Source organism: Rhinolophus ferrumequinum, chromosome 12 (assembly GCF_004115265.2).
Source record: "Rhinolophus ferrumequinum isolate MPI-CBG mRhiFer1 chromosome 12, mRhiFer1_v1.p, whole genome shotgun sequence".
NCBI classification, from domain to species: Eukaryota; Metazoa; Chordata; class Mammalia; order Chiroptera; family Rhinolophidae; genus Rhinolophus; species Rhinolophus ferrumequinum.
In genome coordinates this window covers 82,132,363-82,152,880 of record NC_046295.1, presented here as the reverse complement: position 1 = coordinate 82,152,880, position 20,518 = coordinate 82,132,363, and the positions used below count along the sequence as shown (strand labels likewise).

General features: G+C 57.2%; 3 protein-coding genes across 7 annotated transcripts; 1 reads left to right on the top strand and 2 right to left on the bottom strand.

Moving 5' to 3' along the window:
- Nucleotides 1-478: 478 nt before the first annotated feature.
- On the bottom strand, nt 479-3,137 carry MRPS2 (mitochondrial ribosomal protein S2). The gene is made up of 6 exons (XM_033122062.1): nt 3,002-3,137; nt 2,940-2,943; nt 2,372-2,733; nt 2,117-2,251; nt 1,387-1,516; nt 479-1,130 (listed from the first exon to the last, which is right to left on the bottom strand). Exons 1-6 carry the CDS (start codon nt 3,135-3,137, stop codon nt 521-523), a joined length of 1,377 nt encoding a protein of 458 aa, XP_032977953.1. The 3' UTR covers nt 479-520.
- Nucleotides 2,725-9,449, top strand: PIERCE1 (piercer of microtubule wall 1). Of its 2 annotated transcripts, none has more exons than XM_033122434.1 (3): nt 2,725-3,647; nt 4,710-4,788; nt 5,425-9,449. In XM_033122434.1, the coding sequence occupies exons 1-3, from the start codon at nt 3,250-3,252 to the stop codon at nt 5,611-5,613; spliced, it is 666 nt and encodes a 221-aa protein (XP_032978325.1). In that variant the 5' UTR covers nt 2,725-3,249; the 3' UTR covers nt 5,614-9,449. The 2 variants fall into 2 exon arrangements, with proteins under 2 accessions (XP_032978325.1, XP_032978327.1); XM_033122436.1 differs by having other exon boundaries at nt 5,460-5,594.
- Nucleotides 9,450-9,588: 139 nt separating this feature from the next.
- PPP1R26 (protein phosphatase 1 regulatory subunit 26) lies at nt 9,589-20,157 on the bottom strand. 4 transcript variants are annotated; one of them, XM_033122430.1, is made up of 4 exons: nt 18,438-20,157; nt 15,969-16,082; nt 15,049-15,186; nt 9,589-14,769 (listed from the first exon to the last, which is right to left on the bottom strand). In XM_033122430.1, exon 4 carries the CDS (start codon nt 14,709-14,711, stop codon nt 11,103-11,105), a length of 3,609 nt encoding a protein of 1,202 aa, XP_032978321.1. In that variant the 5' UTR covers nt 14,712-14,769; nt 15,049-15,186; nt 15,969-16,082; nt 18,438-20,157; the 3' UTR covers nt 9,589-11,102. The 4 variants fall into 4 exon arrangements, with proteins under 4 accessions (XP_032978321.1, XP_032978324.1, XP_032978323.1 ...); XM_033122433.1 differs by lacking the exon at nt 18,438-20,157 and adding an exon at nt 18,175-18,196; XM_033122432.1 differs by lacking the exon at nt 18,438-20,157 and adding an exon at nt 17,953-18,115.
- Nucleotides 20,158-20,518: the final 361 nt, after the last annotated feature.

Here is a 20,518-nt window from a genome sequence, read left to right as displayed (position 1 = left end):
GCCAGGCAGGTATCTGGTGAGTGTGACACCAACGACAGCAAGTCAACAAGGAGCACAGTGCTAACTCAGGGTCCAAGCCAGCCTCTGCCCAAACCTGAGTTTTATGTCTGTTGGAATCCTGCTTGTCCTGTCCCAACCCAGATGGGGTCTTCCGAGTGGCTGGCCCTGTGACCTTGTTACATAGCAGCCCTGGAACCAGACAGCGAGGGAAGCAGCGCAACAGAGGGCCATTCTGGTTGACAATAAACACCAACCTGGCGTAAGAACCTACCTACAAAGGACTGATCTCAAGGTGGAAAGGCGGGCTTCAGATTTGGGGATAAGTGTTTCCTTCAGATGGGGGGTCCTCTGTGCTCCTGTTGGGCCCCGGGGTCAGGAGCCCGGGGGGTGGGGTGGGCAGCTGCTGAGAACTGTGACCAGCAGAGTGGACGCGAGGCTGGGACTGGGACGCACTAAGGACCGTGGCCAAGGACAGAGGGAGGCTTGGCTGCTGTTTTTATTCGGGAGGAGGGTGGACATGTCACGAGGAATGACCCACACCCAGCATGGCTGGTGTTCCCGGGGAAGGAGGGCTGGTCGGGCCCTGGGCCGAGGCCCCCGCCTGGTCCTGCAGTCGATACAGGGCCTCGAGCTGCTTCCGCTTCTCCTTGGCCCGGACGATGGTCTTCCGAAAGAGCTCGCAGAAGAGCTGGACGGACGGGGGTGAGTCGTCGTTGCCAGGCACGGGGTAGGTGATGAGGCAGGGGTTACAGTTGGTGTCCACGATGCCCACGGTGGGGATACTCATCTTGGCCGCGTCTCTCACGGCCACGTGGGGCTCGAAGACGTTGTTGAGAGTGTGCAGGAAGATGATGAGGTCGGGCAGGCGGACGCCGGGGCCCAGGAGAAGGGGGGCGTTGGTCAGCAGGCCGCCCTTGAAGTAGCGGGTGTGGGCGTACTCGCCACAGTCCCGAGCCGTGCTCTCGATCAGGTGTGAAAACTGCCGGTTCCGGCCCACGAACAAGATGATGCCCCGGCGGTAGGCCACGTGGGCCACGAAGTTCAAGGCCAGTTGCAGATGCGTGGCCGTCTGTTCCAGGTCGATGATGTCCTGGTCCAGGCGGCTCCCAAAGATGTAGGGCTCCATGAACCTGCCAGGGACCCACCCAGGCGAGCCGTCAGGACGCCCGCAGCCACCTCTACCGGCCGTGGTGTGTGTGGGGGGCCGAAGTGTGGGGCGTAAGAGCTGAGTCTACAGACAAACCCCTGCCTCTCCTTGGGGCCCAGTGGTCCCATCTGGAGGAGAAGGGGGCTAGACTCACTCAGACCAACTGATACCCGCCAGCAGAGGGGCCCTGGACTCCAGGAGCCCAAGGCAGGAGGGTCCCCACGCTCTGGGAACACTACCTGTGCCGACAGCCAGCTTTGTGTCCCAGATGCACCCTGGCATCGAAGAGACTTCTCACAGAGAACAGCTCCTTGACATTGAAGAAGTCGGAGTGCCTGAGGGGCTCCCTGAGGATCCTGTCCTGCAGATCTAGGGTGAGGAGAGCACGCGGTGTCTCGGTGCCCCTGCTGTCCCTACAGCCAGTTGGAGGCCACACCGATGGGGGAGGGGCAGTGAAGCTGGTCCTTGTCGGGAGATTCAGGAGAGAGGCTGGGTTCTGACCATGGCTCTGCTCCTGGCAGACCCGGTCAAGTCCTCACTCGGAAGGGAATGGGGCCCAGCTAGTTTTTGGGGTCCTTCTGGTCCCTCACAGTGCCAGCTGAGACTCCGCACAGGAGTTGGGGGAGGGCTCTGTGCCGTGGGCCAGTGGCCCCCCCCAAGGAGACAGGCCCGCGTGAACCAGTGGACAACCACTGTTTCTGCCCCCACCCTGGAGGGAGGTCCTGGCCTGGGCCCCGTTCTCAGAGGGGGGCGGACGACTGAGCTGCTCCGAGGCACCAGCTGAGTTGTGGGTGGGGTGAACCTAAGGCTCCGCCGCCTCTGCCTCTTCTCCTCCCTGGGTTCGGACCCCTCCGGGGTTTCACATCTAAACAAAGGGGGACTAAGGACTCCTGGCGGCAGACGATTTCACCCAAACCGGGGAGGCCTGGCGCGGGCCCTGCAGCCCCCTCCCCTTGGTCTGCCCGGAACCTGTATCACTGCTGCCGCCCTCGGGCTCGCTGATGGCGGGGGCCGCGGTGCCTCCCAGAGTCCTGATGCTCGGCGGGCCCGGCCCTGGGGCCATCGCCTTGAGGACGTGCAGCCGGAGCGGCCTGGGCCACACACCTGCGGTGGGAGCGGAGAGTGGATTCGTGGAGCGCGCGTCCTCCCGCCCTCCCTCCCGCTCCCAGGTCCCCAGGCAGCGACCCTGCAGGTCCGGGGCGAGGCGGTTTCCCGCGCGCTCACCCGCACTCAGCAGACGGGGTAAGGCGGGCGCGGGCGCCATGGCGCGGAGGAGGCGGACGCGGCGGCGGACGCGGTTCACAGCGCTGCTTCTTCCGCCGCGGCCCGCGCCCCCGCGCACCGCCGCCTGCAGGCCCGGAGGTGCCACTGCGCTCCCCGCGCCGCGCTCTCGGCCCGGCTCTCCAGGCGTCCCCGCCTGCCGGCCCCGTTGGCTCCCAGGTCCGAGTGCGCCGTCCCGGAGGAGCTCGAGGCGCTGAGCCCGACTTCTGCTCGCAGCCGGCTCGGCACCGCAGGCGCGCGAGGACAGGGGCGGGCCGGGGTCGGGGGCCGGGCGAGTGCGGGGTCGGGGGACGCGTCCCCGCTCCCTGAGTCCCCGTTAGCACTCTGGGAACGGCGTTGGGGGCGGCCCCTCGCCCTCTAGCTCGCCCCCTCCCTGCCCAGTGCCCGTCAGCCGAGGGGCCCACGAGCCGTCGGGTGGGAACGAACACGCCAGCCCTGGGACCCTCATCACCTCCGGCTAGGCTAGCCCAAACTCTCACTCTCCAAAATCGTTTTAATTTTTAAACAGTACTTGTCTTAGGAGGATTCCGTAAAGTTAGGCAAATCTGGAGTCTAAAAGTAGACTCCGGGTACTGGAGGGCACGAAGTCGCGGGGTCCAGAAGCACCCCTGGTGCGCGCGGTGAACGTCAGGTTCTTGGCGTGCCCAGCGGCCTTGCAGAACTTGAACTCCGGCAGCTCGCTGATGAAGCCCCGGCACCGCGGTTTCATTTGCCCAGAAATCCACCTTGCCCTGCATTCGCGACAATATCGGGACGTGTTCTGCGCGCGATGACTGCCCGCCCCGCACGCATTCCAGGGTACCTGACACTACAACCCCAGAATGAGATGCCTTGTTATCCCGGCCAGCCCGGGGCCCTGGGTACTCGCCCCGAAGGTTCTAGACCTCGCACTTGGGCCCCGCTGGCCAACAGTGCCCGGCGGAGGAGGTGCGGCTCCTTTAAGACCCGACCCACTCAGTCAGGTGACCAGGCCGTCGCTTAGCAACAGGACGCCGCGCGACCCTCGGGGCGCGGGCTGCGGAGAGGCTGTTCCCCGCCTTGTGTTTCTTCCTCGCGCAGCTCGGGTGGATTGCAGGATGTCCGAGGAGAACCCGCGAGAGTGCGAGGAGTCTGTGAAGCCCGCGGCCCAGGCCCTCCCGGAGAAAACCGACGACTACTACCGCGTAGCCGAGGACCTACCGGTCAGGTTCAACAACCCAGCGTGGTTTCGGGGCTACAGGTGAGGACCGTGGAGTCCGGGCAGGGTCCACCTGCAAACGCAGAGGACAAAGAGGCCGCCTCCTCCAGCGTGCACACAAGTGCCTAGTTCGTCCTGCGCTCTGCTCACACAGTCCTGCATGCAAGACTTCCCAGGTCGCCAGCCTGGCCTGGCACCCAGGTCAAAAGCGTGGTTAGCTCTTTGGGTCAAACGAGCTGCGAAAGTGCCTCCTAAAGTTTTAGAGAGAGTCAGTGGGCCTCCGGCCAGTGCAGGTGGGACAGTGGGTGATCCCAGGGGAAGTCACAAACCCAACTGGGGGTTGAGGGGCCGGGGGGGCGGGAGCGGGGATGGGGTGGGGGTGGGGGGGGCGGTAAGTCTCCATTCTTCTCTAGGCTGAAGACACCTCTGCAAAGTGTTAAGAATCCAGCCACACCTCCATCATCCTGCTGAGACAGTGGCCTGTGAACCCTCACAGGCATTGCAAACTACACTCTTTCTCACAGCTGGGCAGCGGCACCTTCCCTGCCCTCCCGCCTTTAGTCCCCTCTACAATCCCTTACAGTTGGGTCTGGTATTATCCTCATTTTTCAGGAGACAACGGGATTGTGGAAGGATCCTACCTTGCCCGAGATCTCATAGCATGCATAGCATGAGGCAGAACTGGGATGTCTGAACCCACAGTCCCCTCGGTCAGACTGTCCTTTGAGTAGTGTCAGTACAGGACACTGCAGGCACATTTTCTCAGGCTCAGAAGTGGAGGGTCCCCCCTGGGTGGTGGGGTCTGGAGGCTGAACCACAGCTCCCGGCCTACCCAGGAAATGACAGCATGTGCCAAGGCTGAGCTGGCATGAGGACCCGCACTTGTCCCCTGGAAGTTTTTTCGGGCTTTGGCCTGCCTTGCGAAGAGCAAGGGCAGCAGAGGTGTGTAGAGGGGCTCGGCGGTGGGCGAGTCTGTGCTCCACTGGAGCCCACATTCACGGTGATGCCCCCCACCTGGGGCGTTCCCAACAAAGCTCCATCAACCAAATCCTTGAAGGCTGTGGCTTAGGCAGAATTAGAACAAATGAACTTCTCATCTGCCAGGACCAAGGAGCCCGCCTCGGTGTACAGGACCAGTAACCAAGCTTACGGGAGCAGAGCCCCCACGGTGCACGAGATGCCAGTAAGTAGGAAGCAAGGAAGGGCACGTGTGCAGGTCGGGAGTCTCCAGAAGAGGCTAATACCCGTCATGGGGGTGGGTGGGTGGGTGGGGCCCAAAGTTCCAATATCACAAAGTGGAAAGGGCACCTCAAATCTTGCTGGATCAGGGCTGGATAGAAATGAAGGAATCTAGCAATGAAACATCTTAAAGGATGAAAAAAGTACACACAGACTTGCCGACGACCTCTCAAAGGACCGGCCCCATTCACCCATATATACAACCAACCCTTGTGATTGAAGGCAGTCCGTTTTGAGGCAAATAAATAAAAGTCTAGTAACTGTCCTCGGGGCACAGTTGGTCAGAGCAGAAGTGGGGGTGGCTTTGGACTGACCCCCAAGTCAAGGCTCAGAACCACGCCCACGTGGCCCCGTAACTGACCCTTCTATCCGAGTAATAGTGAAAGGAGGCACTATTAATTATTATTCCCAGACGTCAGGCATAAATTGGGGTGGTCTGGGCCAAACTGGGCCATCCTGCCTGCCCTGGCTTTTCTATTACCTAGGAATAGAGATGACATTTTCTTACGAATTCTTATTTCTCTTCCAAAAATGACTAAGAGTATTATCATGCATCACTGTGTTCCCTTTTCACTTCCAGAAAGCATTTTATGCACATTCGAATAAATTTTCCAGACAACTTGCCACTGGTGGAATGTTCCAGAACAATACTTTGAACATGGACATAGAGAAGAGCATTGTGACAGGTGCCGACAACCACATCACCCCCTATGACCGGCTCAACTTCCACCCCAGTTACAACGTCAGCAGGCCGTCCATTTGTGATTGAGGGGGCTGGGACACCTCCCTCCGGAGTCTCCTGACCCCAGCAGTGGCAATCTGGAGAACCATCATCCCTGATCTTTGATAATTTACCTAGTTGTGAAGGTGACAGAATTCACTGCTCTCCCTTAAAAGTTTCCCTCTCTAGATTAGAACAATACACAAGGGGGGCTGTAATGTCTTACTTTCTCACCTCACATCTGAGATGGAAAACGTGCTCATGCCTTGACTTTCATTAAAAATGTTGCCGCTTCCTGACTTTCGGACTCACCTGTCATTAAGGAGCGTGTCTGGGTGTCCTGGGACCCAACTGTTGTCCTGAACACCGTCCACCTGCATCTTTATTTGGAGCCTTGTTCACAAGTTATGGAGCAGACTTCCTATTCTAAAGCGACCTGAAATCTGCACAAACCCTACAAGGCCGGGAGGGACGGGAGGGTGCCCTGCCCAGGCATGGATGGGAGTGGCCAGGGAGGGGAACGGCAGAGCCCTTCCAGAAAGCTCCAGGTAGGAGCAGGCAGCGGGGCCATGTTGTTCGAAGTTCCACGGAGCACCCTCCAGCCACGAGCCGGGTGGGAGGCCCAAGAAATGAACAAGGTCAGCAAGTGTCGGGCTGATGCCCACATGGGAGTTCTCTTCTTTGTGTTCATTTTAAACTTTCAATAAAAAGTCAAAAAAAAAAAAAAAAAGGGAAGCGGGTAATAACATTTTTCTCAGGTGTGGGGGGAAATCGCTGTATTAAGTGGATTTTTATCTCTCTGTACTTGAAGTCGTCAATCAGTGTTTCCTATGAGTTAGAGGGTCCTCAATAAGAAATTTTCTGTGACAGTACATCTTTCAGACATGGATCTCCCCCTTCCATTATGACGGCAAGACATACTCATTACAGAACAGAAAAAACCATTGTTACATACCATCCGTATCATCTTGTTTATGGAGATTTCTACCCAAAGAGAGTTTACTCACATTTGAATTTGGGAAGAAATCAAGCACCAACTGGTCATTTCTTCATTAAAAACATTTTATTATTCATACACAAAGGACACATTTTTGGCAACATTCTTAATGTCCACTTTGGAATGGAAATGGTTTCCAGAGAAAATCAATATATTTAATAAAAAAGATACAAAACTGAGCCTGAAGCCAGGATCTGTGTAATGTCCTTCTCCTGAGCTTAAAAACCAGCAGAGACTCCAGGCATAAAACCGAAAATGAGTTTTTACGACCCCTCATTAAAAACAAGAAAATACTAAGAACTCTTCTGTGTTTAGCCTGTGTTGAAATAAAAAAAAAAGAAGGCCTCTCAGCCAAGTTTCTAAACTCACCACAAAAGATGAATTCCTTGCGGGGCAGCTGACTAAGCAGGTCAGCAGTTCCAGGGGAGAATAAAGCTGGCAGCAAACGAGCTTTGTGCTCCTACCTCAGACTGGTGAACAGCATTCGTGGAACAAGACAGCTTCCCAAGCCACACACACAGGAGAGACCATTAGGAAAAAAGCCCCAGTTTGGGCTGGGAGTATCTTCAAGCTGACATCAACAAACAAAAGAAATGCCAATCGCTCCATACACAGATAGGGCAGGTAAAACAATAAAGCTTCCAGGAGAAAGCCTAGGGAATGTTGTCTTCGTGACCTCGAGTAGGCCAAGGTTTCTTACAGATTCATGAATTGGACTTCATTAAAATTGAGATACATCTGTTTTCCTAACAAAAAAAAGATGCCAACCTCACCAACAGGTGTCCCAAGGTGCGTGCTGGCATCATAACTGGGCACTGATGGTAGCCAATACACTAACATTTCAGTGACAGTTGCTAATGAGTTAAACTCTACATTTAGAAATAATAAGATTACTAATAATAGACAAATAGAATAAATGGGAAGTTGGAAAACAGAAATACCTTTGGTTTACATGTCCATCTTCCCCAAAACTCAGCTGCTGTTCTTCTGACACCTCGGCCCCTGTGTGCTGTGGGTGGCCGCTCCTCTCCATTTGTCTGCCGTCGTTCCAGGGGCTTCAACATTGTCATCTCATTGGACACACACCCCTGCGGCAAACTTACACCTGCACCTCCACTTCCAGATGGGAAAATTAGGGTCCAAAGGAGGTGGCTTGTGGCCGGCCCTGGGCTTGTACCAGCCTTGGGTATGTCCTGGGAGAGACGAGGTCACCAGTGTCTGACCCCACTTTCTGACCCTAACTTTCTACATATTTGCACAAGTCCTATAGGAACTCCAGCGATTATGAATTTTGTGAACTTTACCTTTTTGACATATTTTCAGACTGGAATCTTTGTGTATTGAGCCCTGGGGAAAAAAGAGATTAGATCCACCGGTCTAACTGTTCTCATTGGGGTGACAGCATACAGAATGGGTGGCTGAGAAATGAAAATGACATCCCCTCACTCTGACCTTTGTACTGAGTTCTTTCAAAATCTTAAATCCAGCAGAATAATTATAGAAATGGCAACCGAGACATTAGGTGTGACAAAAGCCAGCTAAAATATTAACGTTCGTGGCTATTCCTGAAAACCTGGCTTCATCTATGAATAGGTCTTTGCTTGGTCTAGCCTTTGATTCCACTCTGAAAGCAAACACTGAAAAGTGAAGTTTCATGACACTTGACTAATTATTTAGCTGCTGGGTTGGCTTAAAACCAGTCACTTCTTACTCAAACCGTATATTTTCGTTTACGTTTGTGTATTTTCCTCCAGTAACCTTTAATCTTTTAATTATAGTCAATTAGAATAAGAGGTTTCAAACATAGTAAACTACATCAATGCTGGAAAAAACTCTGTCCAGCACACAAAATAGCAGACGCCTGAGTCGGCAAACAGTGCACTGCCCCCTAGTGGCCGTGTCCGGTACTAACCTGGTTGTGGTTTGCAGGCACCGGGGGTGGGATTTGTGCCGTTTCTCTGGGTACAGGCCCTTAATTTCCGGAGAGCAGGGAATCAAGGTGGCAATACTTTTTATATTTTCCTATGCAAAGATAAGGTGCTAGTGTTTAAATTTAGTGCCTGCTTTCCCAGAGCAAATATCTCTCAGGCTGGGAGCACCTGTCACCTGACTATTCAGATTCTGAGCAACAGACGAGAGTGACTCTTGGCCGCAGAAGACCCTCTACAGGGGGACGTGGGTGGTGAGCACGGAACATGAACAGGACTGTCTCCTCCTTCCCACTCCCACTCCCGTTCCTGCTCTGTGGGACTTGACTGCAGACGGGCCCCGCCGACCTGCCCCAGAGCACCAGACACCTCTGAAACTCGGCCCCCTTCCTCGCACTGAATGAAATGAACCCTGGCCCCAGGCACAGACCCACTGCCCACTCCCTGGGAGGCGAGGGCAGCTCTGTGGGTGTGACTCGTCTGGGGGTCTTCACAATGACAGCTGGGTTTAGAGACTCATCATTCACCTGGCTCTCTGTCCACAAGTGTGCAATTAGCACTGCAGGCAGCGGCTCCTGTGACACTGCCGTACGTGGCCAGGTCAGGCCCGGGCCAGCGGAAGTGTGGGACAGAGGCTGCAAACATCACAGCCAGTCGTCACTCGGCAGCCCAATCTGCCCCGACTGCAGTGCCCTTTCCAGACAGGGTGCGGGGGACACTTCCGACCGTGGCCCTGGCACGCGCCAGCCCGCCTAGGGTGTGCAACACAATGTGTTTTGTCGGCTGTCTCAGGGATGGACCGTGCAATCAGGCTTATGTCCGGTTTGTGAAAATAAGGCACGTGTAAGCGACGGTAGGCACCCAGAATGGGGCTCAGTGCCACACAGGTGGTGGGAACTCGGGAGGCAGGAAGAGAGGCAGGTGTGAGGGGTCCTGCCTGGGAACAGGCGAGGCTGGCATGGGCGGAAGCAGCAGCGTGGCAGGTGCTCAGTGCTAAATGTGCTGATGGCACCGGTGGGACACTGCAGGTGGCAGACACTGGGTGCTCATGACATCTCGTGAAGGTCCCTGCACAGGACAAACTCCATAAACTGACTCTTAAGCAGTGCTTGATTTATTAGCCTTTAGAAAACGGTTCTTATATACAAAACAAGCTGATGTTTGTTTTCGAGTGTTAAATACACTCCCTAAAAATTAAATAAAATTTAAAGTATGGATTACATGAACTGTTTTTCCTGGAAGCAATTCAGTGAATGAATACTTGACAACGGGGATCTCGAATGCACATCACACAGGCACCAGTCAGCGTCCATGGGCCCCCTCGTCCAGCATCTGACCCAGCAGACACCGACTGTGGGTGCCGGGGCAGGTCCACCTTTGGGCACAGAAGCGAATCACTGCTAAAACCCAGGGGCACACGCCGTGTGGAAAATTCACTCACAGTGAGAATACGAACTACGTTCAGCTGCAGTCAACCTCGTTCCAGGGCCGTCCCAGCCACGTCACACTGTGAGCTGTCAAACTCCAGGCAACTGATGAAAGTTTGCCAGACAAATGCACGTAAAGGTTCTGCCTGGTCAGTGTCCAGCCCCAAGGGATGCAGCTGTCCCTTCTCTCTCTATAGTAGCCACGGGTGCCTCCACAGCCACAGAGCAGAAGGCCCAGACGGTCATGCTTTTCCCTCTTCTGTGCTCAAACACTGAGAGCGCGGGGGACGACGCAGCCCTGGGAGGTAGGCCCTCCAAAAGCCGTGGGAAGTGTCTGCTCGGCTGCTCCCTGGAGGGTGCTGGGCTCTGTCGTCGGTGCTCCGGCTGTCTGGGCAGCTCCAGCCAAGCTCATTGGTGGGCACAGCTCATAACACGACATTACAGATACACAAGCTGCCCGTTACCTCATCGGGCCGTGGCTAAAAATGAACAGCAACTCCCATGTAAAGAGGTTCATCGAGCTGTTAGAACCATGAAGACATTGAATGGGATAGGACACGAGACAATAAAGGCTTCGTGTGGGAACTGGGGTGATCGTGCCGAGCCCTCAGCTGGGATTTCCACGCAGCGGGGAGCAGCCAGGGTGCCTGCCGGCCTCTGTGCTTTGACACGTCCTTCCGATTGGAGGCTGTGACCGCATGTTCCGGGGATGTGCTCCGGCTGCCCGGGCCCAGGGCCCCTAGATAACAAGTGCTGGCCAGGAGCCTCCCGACAGAGACCAGGACGGGGGCTCTGGTGGTGCCCGGGAGGGCGTCACTGCTGCCCCCTCAGGCTGAACTGCAGGCACTGCCGGATGTTGCCAGCAGCAATCACCCCAAAGTATCAGTCTCAGAGTCACTTTAAACCTGGCTGTGACGGGCAGAACCAAGTATGGGCAAACCTAAGACTTGTATGGAGACCACAGAAACTGCAATGAGGGGCTCTCTACAAAATCAAACAACTATATTTTCCAAAAATAGTTTTTACAGCACTTTAAATAATTTACAAAAAAGCTACAAAAATCATATTTACCAGGACACATGTGTGAAACAAGACATGGTTTCCTGCGCGCTCTCCCCTTCACCACAGCAGCAGACCCACGCACATACGCGTGCTCTCCACACACGCTGCAACCGGGACGTGTACTCACAGCTTGAGGACCTTGCCCTTGGCCAGGGGGCTGCCGCCTTCCTCCACGGAGGTGTCACTCAGCTCACTGGCATCGCTGCCCCAGGCCTCCGGGTCGTCATTGCCTCCATCCATCACCCTCTGTCGATACCTCAGGTCTAAAATAGCCTCCTCTGAACCCGAGTTCCTCTTGTCGTGTAAGCTGAGCGCTGCCGGCGCCTTCCGACTGGGCCAGTGTCCACCCTCCTTCTTCACGAGCAAGTGCGAGCTTCCAAACACGGGGCCATGGCTGGCCGGAGGCTCTCTGAAGGCCGAGAAGGACGGGCCCTGCAGAGGCAGGCTCAGGGGTGTGCTGAAGAGGCCGGCTGGCTTGCCCCCCCAGGAGACACTCTTCCCAAAGTGGAATAACTGTGTGGAGAGCAGCGGAGAGAAGCCTGCGAAAGGCAGGCCTCTCTTGGGGTCTGGGGGGAGGCTGGGTGCACACGGGGCCTGGCCCTCGGGTCCCTTCTCCCTCTTGCTCCCGAGGCCCCCTTTCCACGCCATGTCCCTGCCTTCTGAGCTCAGCACCCATGTGCTCTGCAGCCGACTCTGGTGGGCAAAGTCGCCCCATGGGAGGGTGAGGCCAGCTTGGGGCCCCCCTTCCCTGTCTGCTCCCGGGCTCCGCGTCAGTGCGCTCCGGCTCCTGGAGGTCACGGGCAAGGCCCCACTGGGGCTCCCTGCCTGGGCGCCAGCTTCCACACAACTGGACAGCTGACCAAAAGCCCTGTCCCCGGAGGCAGGCCCGGTCCCTCGTGGGCTTTGGTCTTTGTAAGGATAAAGGTTTCTCTTACCAGTGGGTGACCCTCTGGCAGACACAGTCCCACTGGCACTCCTGGGCGGCACCAGCTGGCCTCTGGCCAGAGCAGCGGGGAGGCAGGCCTGGTCAGCGTGGGGGCTGGCCCTCGGCCCCATGGCTGGCTGCGGGGTCCCCCTGACCCTCTGGCTCCGCGTGCACACTCCAGGCTGAAGGGCCAGAGCCGGGGCCACTGCCTTTCGGCACAGCAGCTCTGGCCTGGACACGTTCCCCGGCCCGAGCGTGGTGGGACCCCCTCCTAGAATTTCTGAACTGCTCACGGACTCTTTGGCCTTTTCTGCCAAAAACTTCCTGATTTCTAGTTCGATGCTATCGTCGCTGTCCACAGAACTGCTGTCGTCAGACCGGGAGCCGGGGCTGGCGGCTGAGCCGCGAAGTCCGTGGTCTTCTGCTTCGTGGGAGAACAGGTGCCCCTCACAGGCTCGTGGCCCTGACGGGAGGGCTGCGGGCGCGTCCGCGGGGCCAGCACCCACTGGCTTCGTGCTCTCTGTTTGGCGGCCGAAGACGCGCAAAGGTTTCCTTAGCAGGTTCTCCCTGCTGTCCTTTTTGGACTTTGAGAGGCAGCTTTTCAGCAGGTGTGGGCTTTTATCTTTCCAGTCTCTCTGGAAGCCACCCAGCTGATCCAGGAACTGGGCCTCGGTGGTGCTGAACCTAACCTTCTTCTTGCAGGCCGCCCTGGGGTCCCGACACCGTCTCTTGAGCTGCCGCTTAGATCGTAACAAATCCTTGATGGCAGTGTCCAGGTCCTCGTCGCTGTCCAGGGAGCTGCTCTTCTCCTCGGAGCTGTCCTTCTCGTCGACACCCCCCACCTCGACCGCCTTCCCCTGGCCTGGCGACACGCCACCCCTCGTGTCTGGCGCCGTACCCTCCGCGCCCAGCCCGACCGTCCTGCAGGGCAGAGGCTGACTGCCGGCCTCACCCTCCCTTCCGGGGGCCTTGCTGGCTTTTCCCTGGCTGTGGTCACAGTCCAAGGTGACCTCCTTCCCCATCTCTCTCATTTTCTTGGGTGTAGGTGGCCGCACAGTGTTGCTGCTGCCTCTGCGTTTCCTTTTACAGCTCAGCGACAGGGCCTGTGTCTTAGAGACAGGGGCTTTGGGGCCACCAGCCTGGCCATTGGGGCCCGGCGACGGCAGTGGGCTGTGTGTGGACTGCGGGCAGGCTTCCGTTCTGGCCAGCAAACTCCCCGACTGTGCCTTCAGCGCCAGAAACGTCCGGATCTCCTGCTCTATGCTGTCGTCACTATCCACCGAGCTGCTGTCCCCATCCGAGCGCGCAAGCACGTTTGGGGGACGGAGGAGCGGGCTGGCAGACAGGGGTCTGTCACTGCCTTCTCGAGGCGCTGGCAGGATCGTTTTGGAAATGTCCAGGATGGCTTCGGCACACATCAGCTCGGTGGGCGTGTCTGCTCGGCATGAGGATCGGTCCACAAACTCACTCTTGGCAGCCGTGTTTCCTGGCAGGGCAGGGGCTTTGGTCTCCTTTGGTGGCTTAGAGGGATGGTCAGGGTCAACGCCACCTGGGCCGAGGTCCATGGTCTTCGAGGCCACCGGCTTCTTCTTGCCTGGCATTTTCCGGTGGGTTTCTGGCAAGGCACTTTTTGTGGAGTGGCTCATGCTGTGTGTAGGAGGGTCGGGCCCCTGCTCTTCCCCCGGTAGGGTTTTCTGCAGTGGGTCCCCGCCTGCCTCCTTCCTTTTCTCCAGCTGGTACAGCTGGATGGCCTCCTCAATGCCGTCGTCGCTGCTCGAGTCGGACGCCTCGTGCACCTGGGCTGCGCTCTGGAGTCGCTTCCCCCTCCTCCCAAGGCCCACGCCCCTCTTGACCCCACCTTTGCTCTGGGCTGCTTCCACAGGGCAGCAGGTGGCGGCTGGCCTAGGGGCTGCTGGCTTCGTGCCACCCATGCTCTCTGGCTCAGTGGTGACCCTGGACCTCAGGCCTCTGGGCTGTGCCGTTGCCTTCGCCAACCGGGGAGGTTTCCGGAAGACAACCTCCTTACGCGCTCCCATCAAATCCTGCCGGTACGCCTTGACTGGCTCTTTGCTGGATCTCAGTGCCGGTCTGGCCAAGCTGTCGTTGGGGTCTGGTGCTTTATCTGCAGACACGTCACATTTTGGGGTCTCGTGCTGTTTCTTCTCACTCAAAAACTGCTCTATTTCTGCCCGGATGCTCTGCTCAAAGGAGTCCTCACTGCTGACGCTCACCGGGGAGGTGGAGCCCTGGTCCTCGCCGGCCCCCACGCGGCTGCCCGGGACACCTCCTGAGCCAGCGGCAAGTTTTGGGGGACATAGGGCAGTCGGGGTGCTGCTCGGAGGAGGCTCTGGTTGGCTGTCCCCATCGGCGGGCGCGGGGGGCTGGGTGGCCCCACTCTTGGCCTTCAGGTACTCCTGGATGGCTTCCTCGATGTCCCGGTCCACGGAATCGTCACTGTCGGAATCCAGCAGCGAGGGGCTGACATCTGCGGCTTGCTCGACCCCCTTGGGGTCAAAATCAGCAGCAAGAGCACAGGCAGCCGAGGCGGGGCTGGGGGCCCAGCGGGCGTCACGGCCCCTCTCTGCCCTCTGGCTCCCATGCAGGGCGCGCTCATGGCTCATGCCCCGTGCAGCCCGGGCCCCCTGGAACGTGCTGATGATCATGTGCACACTGGCGCGCACCGCCCTGCCCCCCACGCCCTCTGTCGCCTCCGAGAAGCAGCCGGGAAACCTACAGCTCCCCGGCGGGCTGAAGGCCTCCCATGTGGACTGGAGAGCAAGCACAGGAGGGGCGTTCATGAGAAACATCCTAGCAGACGGGGAGAGACGTGCAGAGTCGAGTCTGTCCGTCTGCCCGGTTCACATCCTGGGGGGAAAGAAAGCACATTGCTCAGATGCCACTGAGGGAGGTGACGGCGCTGTGGCCACGAAGAAACAGCAGGCCGGTCAGCGTCCGGCGAGCGGGGGGCCCAGGTGAGGCGGGTGCGTGGGCCTCAGTGTGCTGGGCTGTGAAGTGGGACCACCGCGAAGACCCGAGGGGAAACTGCCTCCGGGCCGCCCGCCTGCTCGCGGGAGCACACCCGTGCCCCCCCGACTCTGACTTTGGGACCCCATTGTTTCTGCAAGAGAACAGGTCTTATTTTACCTCATAAAGTTGTCCAGGGGTGCCAGTGGGATAGAGGCCACAAACGCTTCTCTGTGAGGTAAAAAGAACGAGATTCTGATCCTCGGTTAGTTAGGGGCCTTCGTGGGTCGGGTCATTCTCGACAGAAGCAGCAGGGTCCTGCAAGGAAACGTTACGTGATGTGAGCAACCCGACAATTACTTCCCCAAACATCTGCAAAGAGTCCCTTTTTATTCAAAGACATCACAAATGTGTATTTGTTAAATGGTCTCATGCAGCCATATCATTATTTTGGCTACTTAGCATACAAGTCGTCCCCAAAATAGTCACACCGTTTTTTCATCCTGTGGTCACCTACGGGTCCCCTGTCTCAGACCAAATGTGGCCTCGTCAGCAGAACCCCTGGGCTGGTCCAGGGAACACTGACGACCAATGACAAACAGCTTCCACACCAAAGGTCTGGGGACCACTGCTGCAGAGCGGACTATAATGTGGACGGCAAATAGTCAAGCAGTAAAACATAAGCCACACCAGATAACCGTTAATTTTTAACATGTTTCTCTGACCTATCGTGACCCTGCCAACTGGAATGCAAAGCCACTGAGATGCAAGAGGACAGCCTGGCAGCATTTATGGAAACAGGAAATTGAGTTCCGCCCCAAAAATGGTGCCAGGCAAGGCTGTCACCACCCTGGGGACCTCAGGGGTGGGATGGAACCGGCCTGTGGATTTGCTTTGCTTCCGACACAGACCCTTCTCTGCCAGGAGCTTCCTTTCTGACGAACATGTAATCTTGTTTACACACCAGAGTCCTCTCCAAGAAAGCGTGGCTCAGCCACCTCGGCACAGACATGCCCCAACAGGTGTGACCGGCGATTAACCAGAGGGTGCGACAAATTCAAAAAGTAAAACCACAATGTGAAAGAATTTCTTGCACTTACTTGAAACTCTCTTCACGTCCAGGTTCAGTCCGGTGACACAGCAGCCCACCCTGGCACAAGGTCGCATGGCTCCACCTGCACTCCATGGCGCCTTTTACCCACTTTTAAAATAGACTTTGGATTGCCAGGAATAAAGAGAAGCAGAGACATCTAATTCAGAGGCTGAAAAGTATACATATATATACTTTTTGAAAAGAAATAGCATCAATTTAAGGGCTCGAAACAAATTTTGAAAGAACTTACCCTGAGATCAAATACAGTTAATCACAACTAGTTTACAACTGTCTGGGCCATACAGCTGATACTATAGGATGTTGATGGGGAGTATGTGAACCTATCCGCTAGTTCTCAGACCCTGGCAGCCACTACAGCCCACAGTCCCAGCCGCAGAGCAGTGGGCACCAACAATGTGTGTGTGGGGGAAGTAGAAGAGGGCTCTTTCACTCGCTGGGGACCTGTGCTTGCCTGGCTGGAGTCGTTATTGAAAATTACAGAAATTACAAGACATTTGAGTAGGCCTGGGGCTGTGACGAGTCTACATCAAGAATATTAACTCCTGGAGGCTCAGTTAGTTAGAGGGTGAGCTCTCAACAAGGCTGCCGGTTCAATTCCCGCATGGGATATGGGGCTGCTTCCCCCGCAACTAAAGATTGGAAACGGTGCCTGGGCTGGGAGCTGAGCTGCACCCTCCACAACTAGATTGAAGGACAGTGACTTGGAGCTGATGGGCCCTGAAGAAACACACTGTTCCCCAATATTCCACAATAAAATTTGTATGTATATATATAAAAAATTAACTCCTGAAACAGCAATACCATCTTAAAAAGGGGTCCAGGGATGAACCCCAACATGTCCCAATGCATCAGGCTGCAGTGGTTTCTACACTAGGAAGCAAAGTTGGGAGAAGAAAGCCACTGGTCTGTACTAACAGTCTGCGCAGTTCACCATTCACTCTTAATTGACTGCAGACAGAGCTTGGACTCCTAGTGAACAGTTTTCTGAATTGTCAAATTACCTAGCAGAAGAATGAGGTTTAAAATTCAGAGGGCGTCTCCAGCGACAGCCTGTGGCTTTAAAACAATCAACCGCAGGAGATGAATCACTTTGGGAAACTCCACTAAACTGTACTTGGAAAGAACTGAGAGCTAAAGCCAGGGGCTCAGGTTTGTCAAACTGACACCCTGCACCGAGAGCCCAGAACCAGGTCTCGAGGGTGGCTGTGGGGACGCCCAGCCCTGCACCCCAAAACCACGTGGTGCCAGAATGTAAAAAGTAGTGGAGGGACCCTGACATCTCAGTCTAGACACCCACCTTCAGGGAGAATGAAACCAAGCTTAGGCTTATTCTTAACAGTCTGCCTTCCTGCACGAAATACCCCCAATACATTTCTCAAATCACCAAAAGTGGTTCAGCTCTTGTTCTTACCTCCCAGGGGCACGCCCCCCACACCCCCAGGGCGTTTAGAGAGGTGAGGGCCTGGTAGGGTAAGGGTCCATTCGGGGCAACCTGAAATGGGCGTGGGCCAGGTAGACCTCACAATATTGCAAGGTCTCCCCCCCAAGCAAAGCTGCAGTGCCACCGCGTGTGACCGAGGGACTGGAGGTTAGGCAAGGCCCTCAAAGCTGACCCTGCTCTGTCCTTTTCTCGGAGCACAGGGGGCTCCCAGCCTGGGGGCGCTGAACCCGCTCTGCCTTTGCCAGAAAGATCTCTGCATACGGGGCTGCGACCTGGCCCTCAGCCAGGTGAAGTGCGAGCACCTCCCTCAAGGAAGGGGACAGGCCTCCACGCCAAGTCTGCGCCCCCGGGATTATTTTTCTGGGATACCGGGGCTGGGGGCCAGGGGCCGGCCGGACGCTTCGTGACCCTCCCGGAAGCTACGGCGGGCGCAGAGCTGAGTGCCCTTCCGTGGGAGGGCCAGGCCTTCGGCCGAGCTCGGAGGGCGGGGAGCGCCGCACCGGCCGGAAACTGTCCCTCGGGCCCTTACCTGCACCTCACCTGAGTGCGCGCTGCGCCCCTCGTCCCATTCCCCGCCGGCATCGAGGGGCGCGGGGGGCCACGCAGCAGGGCCAGGAGCTGCCTCCCGGGCCGCGACCCTCGCCGGGGCCAGGTAACAGCCTCCCGCCCCCGCCGAGCCCGCGCGCCCGCCCCGGGAGCCTGGCGCTGCCGTCCGCGGCCTGCCCCGCCGCCCCCCCGCCCGGGCGCTCACCTCGGCCCCGCCACCGGCCCCTCGCCACCGCCCCCTAGCCCGGCGTCGGCCCGCCCGCCCCGCGTCCCCGGGGAGGAGCGGCGCGCGGGGGGGCGCGCGGGGGTGGCGGGGTCCCGGCGCCCGCTCCTCGGGCCCGGAGTGCAGGGGGCTGGGGCCGCCGCCTCTCCGCAGCCGCTCCCACCCCCGCTCCGGCGCCGAGGGACGCGCGGAAGGCGGGGCGCGCGGGGCGGGGCGACCCCCGGCCGCCCCCTCCTTGGACCTACCGGCGGCGGCGGGAGCGGCGGCCGCGCTCCGGAAGCCGTGCCCGGTGGCTGGGCATCATGGGAATGGCACGGCCGAGTTCCGGGGGAGGCGCGCGGCCCGGCCGGACCCCCGCCCGGCGAGCGCGCGCCCACCTGCCGGCCGCTACGGAGGCCCAGGGACGCCCCAGCCCTCCCCGACTCGGACGGGGCACCCGGAAATGCGCGTGGTGCAGTTGGTGAATTGTTTGTGTGATGTCAGACCCCCGCACACCCCTGTAGAGGCGGGAACCCCCGGGGTCTGTTGGCCGCCCTGTCCCTGGGCTCGCGCACTGTAAGTGCTGGGAGTGCGGCGAACGCCCGCCCTCCTCCGCCAGCCCGGAGGTGGGAGGGAGGGATGGGCCGCGGGCGAGCGCGCTGCGGTTCCTTTATCCTGGATGTCCTGACTGTGATTGTAAGCGGCTGTGCCACGAGAAGCTCCAGCAGGTCTAGTGTCCGCTGTGTGCCTGGCACATCTCTATCCTCCTTGGGGCGGCGAAGGTGAAGTTTCGTGCTGCAAGTCTGCACCGAGCTCCGGGTTGAGCCTGGCCTCCCAGCGGCGGTAGGGGCCAGTCCCTACCTGATCCCGTTCCCCTCCCCACCTCGTCCCGTGGTCCTCCCAAGCTTCGTGCTGCACGGCCAGCTTTCCCCCCAGGACACGGCCCAGGCCTCCAGCTGTGTTTGCCCTTGGTGTTGCACACTGCTTCCATGAATCTGGGCTTACAGCCTCACCCCAAACTCAGATAAGGAATCTGAGGCTGAGAATAGATGAGGACCGGCCCAGGGTCATGGTGCCGGAAAGCCAGGCAGCCAGGGAGCCAGCCCTGTGTTTAGTAGAAACCCAGAACTTCTGAGCAGCAAGGACCTGGCAGAACTCCCCTCGGTCCCCCAAGAGATTGTCCTGGGCACCTGAGAATGTGTGGGCGCTGGAGGAGGCAATGGAGTCGGAGGGAATTGGGGGACTGCTCTCACGTGCACACCTGCAGCCTGGTTCCAACAGGAGGAACTGGATATCAGAGCATTCCCACCTGTCCTGGATGAAGAGCCATCCCACCTGTGCTGGATCCTTGGCCTGTTTGGGAAGGGGGAGGGGAACACATCAAGGACCGGCCCTGGACAGCAAGTCAGGTTCTGTTTCTGGACTCTTCTCTGAACTTGTGACCTTGAACGCCTTTCCAGTTTTCTTTTATAATTCAAATAGTCCGGACACCTTTGCCCAAGGCCTGTGGTGTCCAGGTGCTGCTCAGGGCACTAAGCCAGTTAGGATCCGGACCAAGCAAGAGCAAGACACAAACACTGTCCATTTGTCTGTCCCTGCTGGCCTCTGTGGCCATAACCCAGATGTAACTGGGGGTGAACTGGGGGGTCCATTTCCTGTCTCAAAAATGCCAGAGGGAATCTAAAGAACAAACGAAATGAACAAACAAGACAGAAACAGACTCACAGATACAGAGAACAAACTGATGGTTGCGGGTGTGTGGGGCGAGGGGGGTTTGGGGAACGGTGAAAAATGTGAAAGGATTAAGAAGTACAAATTGGTAGTTACAAAATAGTTACGGGATGTAAAGGACAGCTTAGGGAATAGACTCAATAATGTTGGAACAACTACTATGTGTGTTGCCAGGTGGGTACTAAACTAATGAGGGGATCACTGCATAAATAATATAAATGTCTAACCACTACGCTGTACACCTGACACTAATATAAAATAATATTGAATGTCAACTGTGACTGAGAAAAAAAAATAAAGTAAATTTAATAAAAAAGAAAAAAGAAAATGCCAGAGGTTTGATAGAATAAAAAACCAGGAGCTTTTTCCTACAGGGCTTGAGAAGGGACATTTGTAGTCTTACCATCTGGGGAATTTGGGGGCCAAGTGTCAAGAAACCCATTAAAGGGGCATCCGGTGCTCAGTTGGTTAGAGCGGGGTGCTCTTAACAACAAGGTTGCTGGTTCGATCCCCACATGAGCTGCACCCTCCACAATTAGATTGAAACAACTACTTGACTTGGAGCTGATGGGTCCTGGAAAAACACACTTAAAATTTATAAAAGTTTGGGGGAAAG

Excerpts from the sequence above, each read along its gene's own strand:
- PPP1R26 (XM_033122430.1), bottom strand. The coding sequence starts at position 14,711 with ATGTTTCTCATGAACGCCCCTCCTGTGCTTGCTCTCCAGTCCACATGG.
- MRPS2 (XM_033122062.1), bottom strand. The coding sequence starts at position 3,137 with ATGAAACCGCGGTGCCGGGGCTTCATCAGCGAGCTGCCGGAGTTCAAG. Across the intron at positions 2,252-2,371 it reads ACCCCGTCTGCTGAGTGCGG|GTGTGTGGCCCAGGCCGCTC; the intron begins GTGAGCGCGCGG and ends CTCCCACCGCAG. Across the intron at positions 1,517-2,116 it reads GGGCGGCAGCAGTGATACAG|ATCTGCAGGACAGGATCCTC; the intron begins GTTCCGGGCAGA and ends TCCTCACCCTAG.
- PIERCE1 (XM_033122434.1), top strand. The coding sequence starts at position 3,250 with ATGAGATGCCTTGTTATCCCGGCCAGCCCGGGGCCCTGGGTACTCGCC. Across the intron at positions 3,648-4,709 it reads GCGTGGTTTCGGGGCTACAG|GACCAAGGAGCCCGCCTCGG; the intron begins GTGAGGACCGTG and ends CTCATCTGCCAG. Across the intron at positions 4,789-5,424 it reads CCACGGTGCACGAGATGCCA|AAAGCATTTTATGCACATTC; the intron begins GTAAGTAGGAAG and ends TTTCACTTCCAG.